We start from the raw sequence: 17,888 nt of genomic DNA, 5'->3' as shown, positions 1-17,888 counted from the left end.
AGGCAACTTTGGCCATCACTTTGCACATGTTCTAACGCCCTGGATGGGAGGGGGAATGTTTTCTAGTGATCATAAAAACTGACACTTCGAAGGGCTGCACCGAGCAGTTTCCCCCGTTTAGGATATCCCTCAAAAGAAATGCTGGGCTGGGCGTGATGGCACACACCTGTCATCCCAGCGGCTTGGGAGGCTGAGGCAGGAGTATGGCAAGTTCAAAGCCAACCTCAGCAACTTAGTGGGGCCCTAGGCAACTTAGGGAGACCCTGTCTCAAAATAAAAGGCCTGGGGGGCTGGGGCTGTAGCTCAATGGCAAAGTGCTTGCCTAGCATGTGTGAGGCACTGGATTCGATCCTCAGCACCACAGAAACAAATAAAATAAGGGCATTCTGTCCACCTACAACTACAACAAATAAAAATTAAAAAAAAAAAAAGGCCTGGAGGTGTGGCTCAGAGGTTAAGTGCCCCTGGGTTCAATCCCTGGTACCCCCCATAAAAGGGATGCTGGAAGCCAGGCCCAGTGATGTCCACCTGCAGTCCCAGCCACCCAGAAGGCTGAGGCAGGAGGAAGGTGTTGGAGCCTGGTCTTTCTAGAAGTCTTGAGGGAGGCCCTCACCCAACAGGACACTGACAGTCTTTAAAAAAAAAAGAAAGTGGGGGGCGGGGAGAATTGTGAGCACAGAAACAGGTGCAGAGGGAAGACTGGATAGTCACAGGGAAAGACAGTGACCTCAAGACAAGGGAACTGGGGAGAGGCCTGGGATGGGTTCTCGCTCTGTGCCCCCAGGAAAAAACCAGCCCTGCTCACACCTTGACCTCAGACTTCAGAACCACAAGACAATCGACTTTTGTTGTGTAAGCCACCCAGTTTGCAGTTCTAGAAAAGTCCCCTGCCCTTCCTCTTCATGATATTTAGTCAAAATTTTCAGATATAAGCATGTGACTTCCAGCATCTGCAAACACATGCTTACATGCTCAGAGTGGAGAAGTTTCTGAGGAACAGATCCAGAACTTAAAAGCCAGCTACAACCCTGCCCCACCCGACCCCACTGGCACCCCCAGCGTGGTGGTCAGGGCGAGGGCTGTCCCTGAGCCACCTAGACGTAGACACTAGAAGTGTCCCTGGAGAAACACCAACCTGCCATCAGCTACACGTGTGGGTGACCCCAGGGACCCATCCTTTGCCCCAGAAAACCTGGAGACCACAGATCAGGAAACGTCGTCAGTTTATTCCAAAAAATACCAAGTCTCAGCTCCTTGAGCTGTCCTTACCAGGAAATGGAGGCAGGGTCCAGTGCTGGAGGGAGGCGTGAGGAGGGGAAGGGTGGGCAGAGCTGTGGAGGGTCTCCTGGTCTGGAACTGTTTATCACTTTCAGTGACGCCCCTTGGCAGCCCCCAGTCAGAGGGAGGTGCTTGTGCGTGGGTGTGCCCGTGTGCACACGTGTTTGTGTGCATTTATTGGGGGTGTGGGGGAAGACAGATGGTGAGGTCCCAGCTCCATAAGCATCAAGGGGGACAGGCGAATGCGCCTGCTGGCCCACCCTCTAGACCTCTCCCCACTATGGCTTATTTGAGTTAAGAGGTCAAGGCCCCAGGGTCAGGCAGCTGTGCCAAGTGAACTGAGAGTGGAGGGCGAGGCCAGATCCCTAGAGTCCAGGCTAGGGGAGAGCAGGTGCAGGGGGCACCCCACAGCTAAAAGACCCCAAACCTCCCGATTCCAAGGACCAGAGAAAGCTGAGTGTTCACTGGGGGTGCTGAGCAGTGGGGAGGGGCCCCAGGCTTGGGCGGCGCTCCAGCTGGCTCCTCTGGGGAGGTCAGAGTCGGCCTGAGCACACTGGAAGGAGGCCTCAGAAGGGACGGGGGGGGGGGGGAGCCCATGAGAGCAGCCGTAAGCAATGGGACTGAAAAACTGGCACCGGGGCCTAGGTGGATTGGGGCCCCCCAGTTTCCTCAGTATGCTCAATTAGTGCCCCAGGTTCCTGACAAGAAGGGAGGAGCTGAGAGGCCAGTATTTGGGGGGAGACATAAAAGGGAGGGGGTGGCCCAGAGGAGGGAGAAGAGGCCCCCCCACCTCGCCCTGGGGGCTGGGGAAGGGGGGCATGTAGCCCTTTAAGAACGGGGAATGGCCACCCCCTGCAACATGGCTATGTACAAAGAGAATTGGGACAGATTGTGTCGGGTGTTGGGGACTCCCTGGACACTCCTGGTAGCTGGAGAGGGGGTGGAGGAGCACCCTTAGCCCCTGAAGGTGGTTCCAGCAGAGGCTGCTGCTCCCAGGGTCAGGCCAGCAGAGGTGGTGCTGACAGCCACAGGTGGCTCAGGGACAGCCCTCCACAGGGCCAGGGGCCTTTGAAGAGAGTTTGGCCCGAGCCAGTAAGTTCTGATCCTGGTGGGGTCCAGGGAACAAGGCTCAGGCAAGGGCCAGTGATACCATCCAAGGGCCGGGGTGCCCCAACTCTGGTGCTGATGAGAGGTCGCTGGGTGACCCTGTCACCAATCAGATGGCTGGGCAAGGGGCAGTGATGCTGTCTGGGGGTACCCTCACCAGGAGTGAAGGGATGCTGGCCAAGGCCAAGCCTGTGATGGGGCTGATCTGGGCCTCCACCCTGTCAGGAGAGAGGCAATGGCATAATCAGGAAGGGCACAGTGGGGTGATGCCATCCGAGGGGCAGCGGGCTCCACACTACTCATGTGAGGGAACGGGAAGATGGCATGTTCTGCTGACCCTGGAGGACAATTGAAATGTAACCTGTCATGTACTCGACCCCTCAGATGGTGGCTTTGGGGAGGCAATGGCACATGGCTGCCTGGTATATGGGGACACACTGGGTGTCACGGATCAAGGGAGATGATGACACCATGGTTATGATGGACGCCGGTGGTGATAACTCCTCGGAGATGATGAGAACATGGCTGCAGTGGGCTCTGGGAGGTGCTGATACTGTTGACTCTCATGGATCTGGACACATGGTGACACAGATCTTGGATGTCGTCTCTGGTCATGGCATCCCCCAGGGATGGGAGGTGATGGCACATGGTGGAAGTGGATCTTGGGAGGTGGAGACACCATGGCTCCCACAGATCTTGGAAGAAGATGATGAATTATTAGGTACCATCACGTATCACAGGTCACGAAGACACTGAGGTTGATTAGACACCATTGGCTCTCATGGCTCCTGGGAGATGAGCACACCACAGTTGTGGTGGATTGGGGGGCATGGAGGACTCTGTGACTGGAGAGGATCTTAGGAGGTGATAACCCCAAAGTATGGTGGGTCCTGGGACGTGGAGACGTGGGTAAAGCAGATCCTGGGAGGTAATCAAAAGGAATTCTGGGAAAAAATTCTGGCATCATCAGTCTTAATGGGTCCTGATAGAGAAGGTCACCGGTAGGCATAACGGATTTAGAAGGCAAGGACATCACTGGTTATGGTCAATTCTAGGATATAATGACACCATGCTGTGCTGGGTCCTGAGAGATGGTGACACCACTAGCTGTAGGGAATCTTGGGAAATGATGACAGTATTAATTATGGAAAATCCTGGAAAAAGAGGATGGTTGAGGTGGGTCATAGGGAATCCTGGCAAATGACTGGTTAACATTTGACCCCAAGTGCTATGTCATCATGAGTGGTGGACACTACTGATGATGTCCTGGCCAAGATCAATAGCAGGCACACCCCAACCCTCCCCCTCCAGTAGGAGGCTAGGACTTTGCTGACAGAGTTGGTGATGTCTCTACATGTGGCAGAGAGAAGTGACACAGCTCTCAGGCTACTGACAAGTGCCACGGCTCCAGAAGCTAGGTGGGTCAGAGTGGGCTCCTTGGAGCAGAAGCCCATCTAGGGACACGGCTCCTAGGAGTCACTGCACAGGGGCCCAACCTCCCTTTAGAGGCTCTGGCAGGCATCATGGTGGTCATATCCCTGGGGTCAGGGAAGGAGCCACCAAGCCAAGTCGTAGTGGGATGGGGCAGAAACTCTGGTGACACCGTCACCAGTGATGGGTGTTCTGAGCAGACACTGCCTCTGAGGGGAAGCTCTTGGTGATCACGCTGAAACGTGGAGCGTCACTGTCAACAGCCGACAGCCACACAGTCCTCACTGGTGGAGACTGGTCCCAGAGGGTGGCCTCTGAGTGGTGACACTTAGGTGACATCTCAGGACAGGGTGGTCCTGGCTCAGTATCATGCCTCGCCCTCTCACACATGGCAACAGCAGTGAGGTGTCCCCTGGTGTCATCACCACCCCCGTGGGTGGCGTTTGGTGGTGACATTGCCAAAGCGCCTCATTCTGGAGAGGTCACAGGAGCAGGTTGTCATCTCTGGTGATGGTATCCCCCAGGGACAGCCACAGCCCCTCTGGTGGCATCATAGGGCAAGGCAGCTTCTCTGGTGACAGCATCCCAGGAAGGGGGCAGAGTTCTGTGACGGTGTTGTGGAGAGGAGGCCTTACCTTTGGTGAGGACACAGCCAGCAAGGCATTTCTCCTGCAGTGTGTCCCAGAGAGATGGCTTTGTCTGTAGCAATGACATCCTAGGACACAGGCATCTTGTCCATAGCAAAAACAAGAAGGAAAGTATTTTCCCCCCAACACTGCTGCCAGAGAGGCCTCGGAGCTCAGGATGACTTCAGAGGGTGAGACTGGCCTCTGCAGGGATATCCTAGAAAGTCTGTGGTGATGTCATAGAGAGTAGATGCGGCCTCTAGTGATGGCCTCATAGGCAGACCTCATGGGAAGGGATTTTGTCCCGCTAGTGACATCAAAGAACACAGACATTTCTGCTAGTGACTTCATGTGCAGGCCTCTTCCTCTGCGATGACATCATGGGAAGGAGGCATGGACTCAGTGACATAATAGGAGGAGGGATCTTGTCTGCTGTTTGGCATCCTGGCGGGAGGCTTGGTCTCGGTTCCAAGGGCCCATCTGGGTCTCTGGACCCTGGGGTGTGTGAGCCTGTGCCGGTGGATCCCGGCTTGGGGCAGGGGACCTGGAAGGCCGCAGCCCGCAGCCCCCCCGCCCGGCCTCAGACAGTCACCTCGTTCTTGCTGGCAGTGCGCAGGTGCTGGGGCAGGTGGTGGCCAGGTATGAATTGCAGCTGCTCCAGGGTGCCCTGGCGTTGGAAGGGCGGCCTCCGGGCCAGCGTGCCCCCGCCCCCGGCGTCGGACATCCAGGCGGGCTGCGGCGAGCCGTGCAGGGCGTGGTGGTGGTGGGCGTGCAGGCCGGAGGGCGGCAGCCCGTGCAGCGGCGTCGGGGGGCCCCCCGGCCCCAGCAGCAGGTTGGAGTGTGAGGCCGCCAGGCTGGCCCGGGGGGCCGACTCGGGGGGCAGCGCTGGGCTGCGCGGGGGCGACAGCAGGTGCTCGCGGCTCTGTCGCAGGGCCTCAGGCGAGGAGAGGAGCAGGTGCTCCTGCGACACGAGGCGCGCGCGAGGCAGCGTGAACTCGTAGCGCGAGGCCCGGCCTCCGTCGCCCAGCAGGTGCTCCTGGGACATGACCCGCCGCGGGTTGGGCGCGGGCGCCAGGCCCAGCTCCTCCGGGCCACCCCAGCCCTCCATGCGGTAGCCGCCTCCAGTGCCGGGTCGCCGCAGCGCGTGCAGGGGCAGCGTCCCGCGGGGCATCTCGGCCAGGTGCCGGCGCTTCAGGTAGGCCTCGTCCAAGTCCTTTTCGGCTGGGGAAGAAGGGGCAAGGTGCAGTCTCCCTCCCGGCGGCCCAGGGCCTGCCTCCCCCCGCTGCCTGGGGAGCTCCCGCGGGTGCGCCCAAAGGGCCCCGGGTTGGGGCTGCGCACAGCCCCGCGCCCCACTCCACTGCCGGGCGGGAGGCGGGGTCCCTCTCTTTGGCCTCTGAGAACCCCTTCTTTCCGGAGGTGAACCACTCTGGCTCTGGGGGACTCTCTTCACCCCCCTCTCACCTGGAGCACTCTTCCTCACTCTTGGCATGTAGAGTCACTGCCGGGAGGTGCAGTGAGTTTTGCGGGTAGTGACTCGCAGTTTGGAAAAGGGGATAGAATAGGAAAGAAGGCTAGACCAACAGACGTCCTCAGGATGAAGAATACAGGGTCCAGATAGGGAGGCTCCGAGGTTAGGGGATGAAACGGCCCCACGCCTGGGGTTAGTTTATCAGAACCCCCCCCCAAAAAAAAGACAGGCACAGAGAGGACGGAAACAGAATGAGGCTGGTGGCTACAGCTGAGAGTGAACATGGGCTTCATTTACAAATGCTCTCTACTTCCACAAGTGTTTGAAAATGCCCAGGATAACTAGTTTCAAAGCTTTTCTGCAGTTAAAAGTATGCATATATGTGTGCCTCACAGATCGTGATATAAAAAGCATGTCTCAGTGTGGTTTTCAGTTCAAAATGTTAGAAAGCTACTCCACCACCAGGGAAAATCCCCGGCTGGGAAATGCCTAACCAGGGTGACGATGATTGGTTCAGAGAGTGGCATGAGACCAATGGTATCCAGGCCTGGGGTTTTTGCTGGGATCGCAGTAAAGGGATTCTTTTCTGCCAGGGAGACTTAAGCTGACATGGTAGAATGACAGCCGGAAAATTCATGGGGCAATCTTTGCGATTATGGGGAGAGAACGTGTCTGAAAATGAGGCCAGCTTGTTTAGAAAAGCTGAGACTATAAAATACTGAAGAAACTCTTGAGCTGCTGGATCCAGCCATATCTCAAGGTAGAGACATGTAGACTTTCCATGATCAAGCCAACAAGAACTTGTTTTCTTTGCTTAAGTTATATTACTGAAAAATGCAGTAGGTGGCCAGGTGCAGTGGCACACACCTGTACTCCCAGCAGCTCAGGCGGCTGAGGCAGGAGGATCACAAGTTCAAAGCCAGCCTAAGTAAAAGCGAGGCACGCATTAAGCAACTCAGTGAGACCCTGTCTCTAAATAAAATACAAAATAGGGCTGGGGACGTGGCTCAGGGGTTGAGCACTGAGTTCAAACCCCGGTACCACCCCGACAAATGCAATAGGTCTTCAGAGGGTAAACCATGAATTTTCATTAAAAAAGATACCCCAGGTAATTCTAATATAAAATTGCCTTGGGTAATTCTGGAACAAATGTGGATAAAATACTGAGAGAGGATCTAAATTTTTAGAGGACTGTAGGGTCACTGTCCAATGCCCTGAACCCAACCCCTGTCCCCTTCCCCAGACTCACCCAGCCTCTTCAGGGAGGAGTAGCGGTTCAGTTCCGACTTCACAGCAGCCTCATAGGACGGGGGCAGGTGCGAGAGGTTGTGGAAGGAGCGAGAGCAGGACAGCGTGGAGTAGTGCAGGGAGGGGCTGGGTGGTGGCAGGGCCCTCCAGTCTGGGGAGCAGGCAGGGGTCAGCCCTGGGTCCAGACCCAACACATACATGGACCCCGGGGTCCAGGCCAGCCTCCTCCCTCAGACCCAGGGTCCAGGCCCAGCCTCCTCCCTCAGACCCAGGGTCCAGACCCCAATCCTCCACCCACAGACCCACTTAGTCAATTGGGCCCCTTCCCTGGGGGAGGCAGAAATCTGGGACCCCAGCCCCTCAAAGCAATCCAGTCACCTTAGCTGCCCCACACCAGTACCCAGGCCTGTTGCAGGGAGGAAGATACACTGCAAGCTGGCACCTGTCTGGGGTTGGGGTGCAGCCCGTGTGTGCCCCCTCTAACATGGGTGGAAGGAGGACCCCTCCATGTCCACTGGAGGACACGGAGGCTGCCTTGGTGGCTGGCACTGTGGGTGCTGTGAGCAGGCCACAGGGCACCTCACTCCGGTTCCTTCCCAGGCCTGGCTCGGGCGCCCACGGCGGGAGGGAGCCCTCTGCGTACCCAGCATGGCGGCTCGGTGCGTGGGGCTGTTGGCGCTGAGGTGCAGGTAGTTGTGGTGCAGATTCTCTGAGGGGACCGAGAAGGAGGCGATGTCACTGCCCCTGCTGCCCCCACCTCCTGGACAGATCCCGGCCCTGAGCTCAGCCCTCGGTCAGGCCTCACTGGGGCTCCCAGGTCAGACCAGCCATTGGCTGTGTATGGTGACAGTTGGGGACTTGCAGGGGGCAGCAGGCGGCACAGGCTCGTGGCTGGGGAGGGGCTGCGGCCACATCCACTCTAAAGTCCAGGCCAGAGAGCCTCCCTCCACCTCCCCACTCATGTCTGCTTGGTCCCTCCTGGCCTCCAGGTGTCCACCCTGACCCATGCTGTCCCCCTGACCATTCAGCCAGTGCATCTCGACACACTGCTGCCCGTCCTCTGCGGAAACCCTTCCTACGGCTCACCCTCACCCATGGGACGACATGGGACTTGGGAATGGCGATGAGGCCTTGGAAATCTGAAGCCTCATCTTCCCTCTCGCTGCTCCTCTCTCTGAGGCCTGCATAAGCCCAGCTCAGTTCTGCCCAGGGCCTTTGCACATGCTGTTATTCTTTTCTGGCTGCCTTGAAGCCCTTCTCCCCCTCCCTCTCTCTCTCTATTTCTCTCTCCCTCTCTCTGTCCTCTCTGGTACTGGGGATTGAACCCAGGACCCCACACATGCAAGTCACATGCTCTACCACTGAGTTACGTCCCCAGCCCTTTTGATTTTGACACAAGTCTAAGTTGTTCAGGTTGGCATCAAATATGCCATCCTCCTGCCTCAGCCTCCCGAGTGGCTGGGATCCCAGGTGTGCAGCTCTCTGCCCTCCTCCTCCTCTTGCCTGGAGAACTATTCAGCATCCATCTTGAATGTTCCTTCTTATAACTGTTCAGACCCTCTCCTCCCCTCCCCCGACTCCAGCTCAGTCCTCGCTGCTCCCCGTGGCTCCCGTGGCCCTCAGGACCAGGCAGTCTCTCCTTCTTCAGCCCCAGCCTCTCCCTGGCCTCCAGCTGGCCCAGCTGCCCAGGGCCTACGAGGCTGCAGTAGCCCCTCACCCTACAGCTCTTTGGCTCAGACATCACTCTGGGGAGCCCTCCTCCCCTAGGACAGAGGAGACCCTTTGTCCTCCTTACAGCTCTGGGACGCCTCCTCGGTGCACTCAGAACGCCTGCCGAGCCCACGGGTGCTGAGTGCAGGACAGCTCAGGACGGGCAGAGGCTGGGGGCAGGCCGTGGGCCCGAGGGGGGCTGGGGGCGAGGCCACAGGGATGAGGGCGCGTCAGACCAGGCAGCCCGGTGACGCCACTCACCGATGTTGGGGGGCTTCACTGTGCTGTAGAGGTTCTTGGGCGTCCTGGGGGGCATGCTGTCGGGACCCCCAGTCCCTGGGGTCAGGGAGCTGCTTCGGGCCCGGTCCGGACGGGTTCCAGGCCCCGCCTGATGCCTCAGGATGTCCACCAGGGCCCTAAGTGGGACAGAGGGATGGTCAGTGGCCCAAGGCCTGGGGACAGGAGGGAGGAGAGAGGCCAGGCCCTTCCCTCCTGTCCCCTCCTCCGGGGAGTCCCTGGCGCCCTCTCTAGGCCATACTTCCCCTTGAAGGGTCCTTCCCAGCTCATGGCCCCACCCCATGTGGTCCCTGCACATGCTCCTGGTGGCTCTGTCCCATCCTGAAACTGGAAGCCACAAAGGAGCCCAGTCACCCAGACCCCAGACCTCGCCGTCACCACGACTCCTCATTCCCACCTTTCCCGTCAGCCGCCAGCTCCCGGTGCCCCGACATTGCCCTGGCCTCCTGCCCAGTGGCCCCACTTCTGCCCGGCAGTTTAGTCTCACCCACAGCCTGGGTGCTTCTCCCCCAAGGTCAGGACCCTCCCAGAGCCCCCTCCACAGTTAGAGACACTCGGCCCGGACTGCTGCCCCTTGCCTCTTTGCTTACCACTTCAGCTGAACCAGTCCCTTTCCTGCTGCTGTGAGGGCACCTCAGGGCCTTTGTACATGCTGTTCCTCTGCCTGGAATGCCCTTCCCAAGATATCACTCTCTTCATGTTTCTGCTCAGACAGGCCTTTTCTGACCACTTCATCTAAACCAGACTTCCCCACACTCTCAGCCCTTGATGGGGCTTTTTTCCCTTCAAGCCATTACTAATATCTAAAATTACATTGCATGCATACTTGGTTGCAGACACAGGGCTTGTCTGCATGGCAGGGGAGGTGCTGGGACTGAACCCAGTGTTCCCTACCACTGAGTTACCTCCCACCCCATATTTATCTTATTTTTTTGACAGAGTCTAAGCTGAGGAGGCTGCCCTGGAGCTGTGATCCTCCCATTCGGCATCCCAAGTCACTGGGATTGCAGGCCTGCACCACTGGGCCGGGCTGCACCTGCCACGCCAGGACTCTACCCGAACCAACTCAGTTAATCTTCACTACAGTCCCATAGGTCAGGATTGTCACAGACAAGGAAACACAGAGGCCAAGCAGGGCTGGGCTGGGGCTCAGCGGGAGAGCGCTCGCCTAGCAGGTGGCTTCGAGGCCCTGGGTTCCATCCTCAGCGCCACATAAAAGTAAATAAATAAAATAAGGGTACTGCGTCCATCTACAACTAAAAAAAAAAAAGGTTAAGCTGCTGGCCCTGGGCCACACAGCCCGCGGCAGCAGGACTAGGTTTGTCCAGAAGGCGGGACCTTGTTTGGTCATGCAGTAATCCCAGTTCCTGACCCACAGAAGGTAACTGAGAAACGTTGGTGGAGGCCAGGCATGGTGGCACATTTCTGTAACGTGGGAAGCTGAGGCAGGAGGATCACAAGTTCTTAGAATTTAATGAGGCCTTACCCATCTTAGTGAGGCCATGACTCAAAATATAAAAAGGTCTGGAAATATAGCTCAGTGGTAGAACGCCCCTGGGTTCAGTCCCCAGTACCAAAAAGAAAAAGAGAAAAAAGAAAAAGAAATAGTTGTTGGGTGAAGGAAGGCCGGCGCTCCCCGCTCAGTCATGGACAGCCCAGTGGGCTGGTCTTCTCCAGTCTCAGGCCCCGTCTCCCTGGGCCTCTGGTCCACCCCATCCCTGGAGCCCGCCCTCGCCCAAAGGCTCCACTTCCCACGGCCCAGGTCCCGCCCCCAGGTTCCTACCCTGGCTCCCCAACGCACACGCACCTGGGCACGTTGATCTCGCGGTGCGCCCTGGGCGCGCGGGACGCCTTGCTGAAGGCCACTTTGGCTCCGACGCCCACGGCCAGGGCGAAGCTGATGACCCCGCACACCACATAGGCGGTGCTGCCTCCAGGGCCCTCGCCCCCTCGTCCCCCCGCACCCCCAGGACGGCCCCCTTCCAGCCACCCGGCCTGGCCTGGCCCTGGGCCCCCGCCCGCGCCCCCGGCGCCCCCCGCGCCCCCGGCCAGCGGCGGCGGCGTCGTGGCCCATCGCGGCGTGTCGTAGTTGGAGCAGGAGGCCTGCGCCAGGCGCATGTGGCGGTGCTCGCAGCAGAAGCGGTAGTGGCAGGTTCCGCAGCAGAAGCGGTAGGAGCCCGTGCTGCAGTTGAAGGTGGCGTCGTACTGGCCCATGACATCGTAGTAGCCATGGCAGAGCTCGGCAGGAGGCGGCGCCCGGGCTGCTGCGCCGGGGCCGCCTGCGGGGCTGGTCCTGGTGCCGTTGGCGCCCGGGCCCGCCGCGCCCCCGCCGCCCGTCAGCGCCCCGGTCAGGCGCCGCAGGTGCGCTAACAGGGCGGGCAGCGGGCCGGGGGGGTCGGCGCTCGTGGCGTTGGACGGGCGCGCCCCGGCCTGGCCGGCGGTGGAGGCCAGGAGCACGAGGGTCCCGAGGAGCAGGAGGGCCGGCATGAGCGCAGGAGGTCGGCCGCCAGGCTGCTGCGGAACGGAAAGCGGAGGCTGGAGTGTGGGCAGGGGAGAGATGGCCAGAGGCGGAGAGTCGTAGACAGGTGGCCGGGCAGGGTGGGAAGAAGGACCGGGAACGGCAGAGGGGTGCAGGGAAGGGGCCCAGAGGTGACCGCCGCACGCGGAGTCGGGCGGGCATCCCAGCGCGACGGAAAGGCGACGCACACCGGGGAGGAGAACGGAAAGGACAGGGGCACGCAGAGAAAAGACCAAGTGACCGAGGGAGGAAGATCGGGGGGTCCACGGAGACATCAGGGCGTGCGCAGAAATAGAGAGGCCAAAGGAGAAGGAGGGTGCGATGGAGGAGGCAAGGAGGGCGGGAGGTGGGGGGAGCAGAGGAGCAAGAGCGCCCGGGAGGCGCGGGAGCAGGCAGAGGCCGGCGGGCGGCGGGACGGTGGGGTGGAGGACCCGGGGGGAGTGGAAGCTGGCAGCCCAGGCAGGCCAGGGGATTCGCGCCAGGTTCTCTCCTGGACTTGCTGACATGGGGCAGGAATCCGGCTTGGTCCTGAGAGACCGTCCTGCGAATACCGATGAGCGGCATCCACAGCCCCCCAGTTTGTGACCACCTAGGGTACCTCAGGCATTGCTCGGAGTTCCCGTGGTGGAGATGGGGGCACAGGCTGAGAGCCACTGGCTCACCCACAGGCTCCTCAGTGCCCCCATGCCCATTCTGTCCTCTATTTAGTGCCCCCTCTCTCCGTCCCTGTCTCATACACACCACACTCTCACAGTTCAGGTCTGAAGTGTCTCTGTCCACAGTGGGGGAGGCAGACTGGCAGGGCAGCTCATCTGCAGCTCAGTGGAGTGCAGCTACTGGACACCTGATGGCTCTTACCCGACCACAGCCCCACGCCTCATTTCCTCACTGTAAGACAAGGGCAGGAGTAAGGCTGGTCACCCCAGGGTTGTTGGGAGGGTGGACCCAGCCTGTAAGGGCTCTGGAGGCATCGCGCAGGATTTCATGGACTGGAAGGACTGTTCTTTTCAGAAGGGAGACTGGATGGGGGTAGAGAAGTGAGTCTGGGGCCATTCAGGGCAGGTTCCCCGCTGTTTCTATGGCAACAATCCAGCCAGGCCCTGGACATGCCCACCCAGTGGACATAGCAGGTGGGGAGGATGCCTGGCTTCCTTTAGGGAGCAGAGGAGACTGCACTTGCTCCATTGCCAGGAAGGACGACCGAGCATCAGAACCGGGCAGCGGGCAGTGGGCAGCTGCAGGCTTCCTCCTCCCTTCTTCTAGAGGATGACAGCTCCTACCGGAGGATGCCCAGAAGTTGCCCTCAGTAGCGCAGGCCCTGTGGCGCCAGGTCGGGATGCCGATTCCTTCTGCACAGGGCCGCCAGGCAGTGCCTACCGAGCCCTGGGGTGCTGTGGGGAGCTAGCCTACAGGGCCCTGGCAGCCTGCGGGTGGCCTTCCAGTGAGCGGGGAGAGTCACGGACACAGATAAATGTGATCCATGTTGAGAGCATAGCGCTGTGAAGACTGGTGAACGAGGAGGGATCATAAGTAAGCAGCATCAGCGGAAGGAGAGTGGGTGGGACTAACCCGACCATATCATCAGGTGCTGTTTTTATTATCCGTCCCCTTCCAGTGCGTGTGTGTGTCTAGGGACACACTGTCAACAAGTGGCTGGCAGTTGGGTGGGGAGAGGGTTGGGGGGTGCGGGTGCCGCCTCACCCCACATGGGGCCTCAGCTTTCACTCTGAGCTCCCAGTGGGATCCATCCCTGAACTCCAGCCTGGATGCCCACTGCCTGTGGCTCTTGTGCTTGGTGTTTAGCTGTGTCTAGAGTGGTTCGCCTGCACTGTGGAACAGCTAGACACAGAGTTACGGTGGGACTCAGAAGCTGCACTCCCACGCTTCTCCTCCACAGACCCGAAAACACATGTTCACACAAAAACATGTAGATGACTGTTCACAGCAGCACCAAGCATGAGACAAGGTCCATCAGGGATGGACAGACACAAAACATGGCAGTCTGCAGAGAGGAGTATTAGTCAGCCCTGAAAAGAAGCCAAGTGCTGACGCCTGCTGCCTGGGGGAGCCCTGAGTGAGGCATTGCTCTGGGGAAGCGGCCAGTCTTAGTGCCTGATTCCCCCGTGTGCATTCCACAGTGTCAAATCCGGAGGCCGGAAGCCTCTTAGTAGCTGCCTGGAGCTGAGGGGAGGGGCGGAAGTGGCTGTGTAATGGGTAGGGGGCCTCCTTCGGGGGGTGAGGACAGCAGTGATGGGCACACATGCTTCTGACCCACCAGCCACTCCCCGTCCGGACCCTAGGCTGCCCCACCCAGGTAAGCCCCAGCTCTGCCAGGAGCCCTGGGCCCTGCTCCTCTTCTCTGTGGCCCTTCCTGCCTGCTCAGGGTCATGCCCAGCAGGTGCCCACTTCCTACCTTCCTTGTTTGTTTTGGTATAGGGGATTGAACCCAGGGCCGCCTCACCACTGGGCCATCCCCCCAGCCCTTTTTATTTTGAGACAGGGTCTCCCTAAATAGATGAGGCTGGCCTTGAACTTGCACTCCTCCTGCCTCAGCCTCCCCAGCTGCTGGGATCCCAGGTGTGGCCACACCTGGCACTCTTCTGCCTTTTGCACTTGCTGTTCTCTTCTAAGACCCCCCTGCTTTCCTCTGGTGTTGCTTCTCCCAGCGGGCCTCCTGTCCAGCCTCTGGCAGCAGCCTGGACATGCGCCAGTGTCCTCCTCACTTGGTATCCTCTAACTCCTGCCTCCACCTGCCATGTTGTGGGGTCCCATTGCCCCCCTCCCCTGCACTAGACATCCATAAGACAGGTCTTCCTGTCAGCGCTCTCACCGTGTCTGGCACCCAGCACTAGTGCCTGGTCCTTTGTAGGTGTTCGATTCATGTTGTCAATGTACCTTTATGTATTTATATGTGGTGCTGAGAATCAAACCCAGTGCCTCAACATGCTAGGCACGTGCTCCACCACTGTGCCCCGGCCCCAGCCCTCCATTAATGTTTATTGAACAGATAAAACAAGTGTGAGAGGGGTTTCTCTCTGTCTTATGCACGTTTCAGATGGGGACATCCAAACTCCAAAGCCCTTATTGTTTGCCTGAGCCCCACAGTGCAGGCAGGAGTGGTGCAGTGGCCTCTGAACTTGGTCTTCAGGCACTGAGGCCTGCAGACTGCGCATGGCTCTATCCCACACCCAGAGATGGGGGTGATACACACACAGCCACCTGGGGTCCTTCACCACTGAGGCTGCCATCGAAAACCAGGCAGGCAGAACGCTGGCAGAGGGGCCCAGCAGGACCCTGCTCCCCACAGGGGCTGCATCCACCTGGGCAAGGGATGCCCTTGGAGACTCACAGGCTGCCATGTGCCTGTGAAACACTCGACTCGGGAGCTCATGGGACAGGAGGGGCTTTTGTCTGGTCTGCACAAGGCTGTTCTGTGGAGTAGCAGTTCTGCTTTCTCCATCCTGTGCCACCCTCTGGCTGGGCATCCCTTGCTAAAGGAATTCTGCTATCTCGTCCACTGCATCCAAGTGGACACCTGGGAGACACGCTGCCAGGGCATGGCAAGACCAGCCAGGAGGTAGCACAGCAGCATGCTCCCCATCGAGCTCAGTCTCCCCCCACACAAACTGCCTTTCTGCACCTCCCCATATGGGCAGCACCTACAGGTGGACAGAGGACACACCTGCAGACAGTGCCCGACCAGAAACAACAACAACAAAAAAAAAAAACAGGGGCTAGCTCTTCCCTTACCTCACAACAGCACTTACCCACACACAGGGGCACAGAGCACAGGACACTAGACAGTGCACCAGGCACAACGTGCAAGGACCCCAGTGTGGTCCCCGCAGCTCCACATGGACACAGCCATGCATTTCTGCACCTTTGACTCAGACACCATGACAAGCTGGGGCCACAGCAGCTCAGAAACCAGCCAGGGGCCTGCCAACCTCTCTGCAGTGGGCACACATCTGTGCGGGCCCCTCACAGCTCAGCCACAGAGCCTCGGGGTGCACGCACACGTGGCAACACCCTCGCCTGGGATGGAGAGCCTGGAAGCAGGCATGTGACACCCCACCCCGCCCCCAGAAGGCCCCCACCTCTTGCTCTGTCCTCCTCCACAGCTGGGAGGAGCAGGCCAGACCCTAGTGTCCATGCACTGTCCTGGCCTGCCCTCTCCAGCCAGGCCTGCAACTTGAGAGACAGGGGACACACATCAGGGAGCCAGGCCCGGGGCAGTTCTGCTCTGGGTCCACATCCTGTGGACCTCCTGCCACGCAACATGGTTCCAGATTCCACTCTCTTGCTGTCCCCTCTCAGCCTTGCCAGCTGGGGGACGGTCGGTCCTGATGAGTTGCCCCCTGGGAAGCCCCACAGAGAGCAGCAGGAGGTGGGAGCTGAGGGTGCCCAGAGCAAGGGGCAGGCACTGACGGGGACCTCGAGATCCGGGAGAGGGGTGAGAGTTCAGAAAGAGTCAGGGGACAGGGAAGAGAGAGAGAGAAGGGAGGAGATATGCCCCCCAGGAGTGGTGCGTGGGGGGAGGTGAAAGGTGGAGAGAGGGGGACGGGCAGTGGTGAGCAGAGGAAGACACACACCTAGGGAACTGGGGGGCACAGACCGAGGTGGAGGGAGGGAGAGAGGGGCATGGAGACTGGAAAGGGTCAGAGCCTCTGGAATGGCAGCAATGGGGTCAGCAAGTGGCAGTGGAGGGGCTGGGGATGCAATGGAGAGGGGCGGGAGGGGTTTCCAGGAACATGGGGTTCACAGGCAGTTTGGGGTGGGAATGTCAGAAGCAGGCTAGGAGGACCCACAGGAGGAGAAAGCGGAGGGAGAAGCGGGGTCTGGGTGCCGGTTCAGGGGAGGGGGGAGGTTGAGCAGAGGTGGCAGGGCCGGAAGGCAAGGACCACACCCCGACCCTCCCCGGATGAACACCTGAGGGGGACCAGATACGGTCCCGTGTGGTTCCATCTCCGGGGTCTCCAGCCCCAGGCGTCCCCGTTAATCTATCTTCCCTGGACCCCTGCCTTCACCGCCCCCTCCTCGGCCCGCCCACTGCCGGTCTTTGTCGCTGCCGGGATCTGCCCTTGGGTCACAGTCTCCTATAGGTCTGTGGCATCTCAGCGTTGCCTGGGTCTCGGTCTCAGCATCTCGGTCTCAATCCGCCCCCTGTTTTAGCCTTCATCCCCTGCCTCCCCCGCTGGGCTCTGCGTCTTCCCGGTCTCCGCCACATTCTGTCCCTTTGCCTCTGGCTCCCTGTCTCTGCGTGCCTCTGTCCCTCTGAATGCCAGAGTCCCCTTTCCTCGGACCCCCGCCCCTCCGGCCCCCACTCTCAGGAGAGGTGGGTGGGGGGCGCTGCGGCGGGAGCTGTGTGTTCCCAGCGCAAAATAGACTCCCGTCGCCATGGTGACGAGAGCGCGGCTCCAGACGCAGGCTTCGGGCTGGGGGTGCAGAGGGGACACCTGGATCCGGAAGGCGGGGGCCGGGGGTGCCGACTCCCGTCCCAGGGGCTCCAGAGGAGGGGCGGCTGGGACTCCTACTCCCAGGGAACGGGGTGCTGGGCTCTGTGCTGCCGGGCCTTCTGGGAGGGGTCTGGGCTGCCAGCATCGGTAGTGAAGGGCTGGCTGGCTAAGGGCTCTCATCCCTGCATTCCCGGGGGACGCAGAGGATACCTTCCTAGGTCCCCAAGTCTTGGGAGGGGGCAAGGACTGTCAATCTCCGGGGGGTTGGGCGTCTATAGAGTTCTAATTCCCAGATTTTCAAGGGGGCTGCAGAATCTTGGAGCTCTCATGTGAGTCCCTGGACTCCTGAGTCGTCGGGGCACAGGGACCACTCAACGCAGCCGTCTCTTCTTCCATCCATCCATCCACCCATCCATCCACATGCCTGCTCCTTCCTCCCTGTCCAGTGCCTCAGTCTCCCCTTCCGCACCGGGTGCGGTCGCGCTCACCTCACCTTCCGGATGCGGGACCCTCAGGGAGTCGGGGGTGGTGGCGTGGGGGCTGGCCGGGGGAGGCACAGCGAGCGCGTGTCTGCGAGCCAGCCGGGCTGGGCGTGCGCGCACCGCGCCGATGGGGGCGCAGCGTGGCGGCGACCCCGGCCAGCGGTGCTTTTTCCCGTGCAGATGCGCCGGCTTCCGTGCAGATGTGGCAGCGGCCGGTCCTCGCCAGTGCCTTGCACAGACTGAGAAAAGGCACCTCCCCCTCCCCAC

General features: G+C 59.9%; 1 protein-coding gene across 1 annotated transcript; it reads right to left on the bottom strand.

Moving 5' to 3' along the window:
* Positions 1 to 1,299: 1,299 nt before the first annotated feature.
* On the bottom strand, positions 1,300 to 17,819 carry Shisa7 (shisa family member 7). Its single transcript, XM_027921068.2, has 5 exons — positions 17,628 to 17,819; positions 10,973 to 11,679; positions 9,130 to 9,284; positions 7,160 to 7,309; positions 1,300 to 5,663 (listed from the first exon to the last, which is right to left on the bottom strand). Exons 2-5 carry the CDS (start codon positions 11,650 to 11,652, stop codon positions 5,023 to 5,025), a joined length of 1,626 nt encoding a protein of 541 aa, XP_027776869.1. The 5' UTR covers positions 11,653 to 11,679; positions 17,628 to 17,819; the 3' UTR covers positions 1,300 to 5,022.
* Positions 17,820 to 17,888: the final 69 nt, after the last annotated feature.

Source organism: Marmota flaviventris, chromosome 18 (genome assembly GCF_047511675.1).
Source record: "Marmota flaviventris isolate mMarFla1 chromosome 18, mMarFla1.hap1, whole genome shotgun sequence".
NCBI lineage: Eukaryota > Metazoa > Chordata > Mammalia > Rodentia > Sciuridae > Marmota > Marmota flaviventris.
The sequence above is the reverse complement of the archived record's forward strand: the minus strand, read 5'-3'. Positions and strand labels throughout refer to the sequence as shown.

Excerpts from the sequence above, each read along its gene's own strand:
- Shisa7 (XM_027921068.2), bottom strand. The coding sequence starts at position 11,652 with ATGCCGGCCCTCCTGCTCCTCGGGACCCTCGTGCTCCTGGCCTCCACC. Across the intron at positions 7,310-9,129 it reads AGTGAAGCCCCCCAACATCG|ACTGGAGGGCCCTGCCACCA; the intron begins GTGAGTGGCGTC and ends CCTGCTCCCCAG. Across the intron at positions 5,664-7,159 it reads CTCCTCCCTGAAGAGGCTGG|CCGAAAAGGACTTGGACGAG; the intron begins GTGAGTCTGGGG and ends CTTCTTCCCCAG.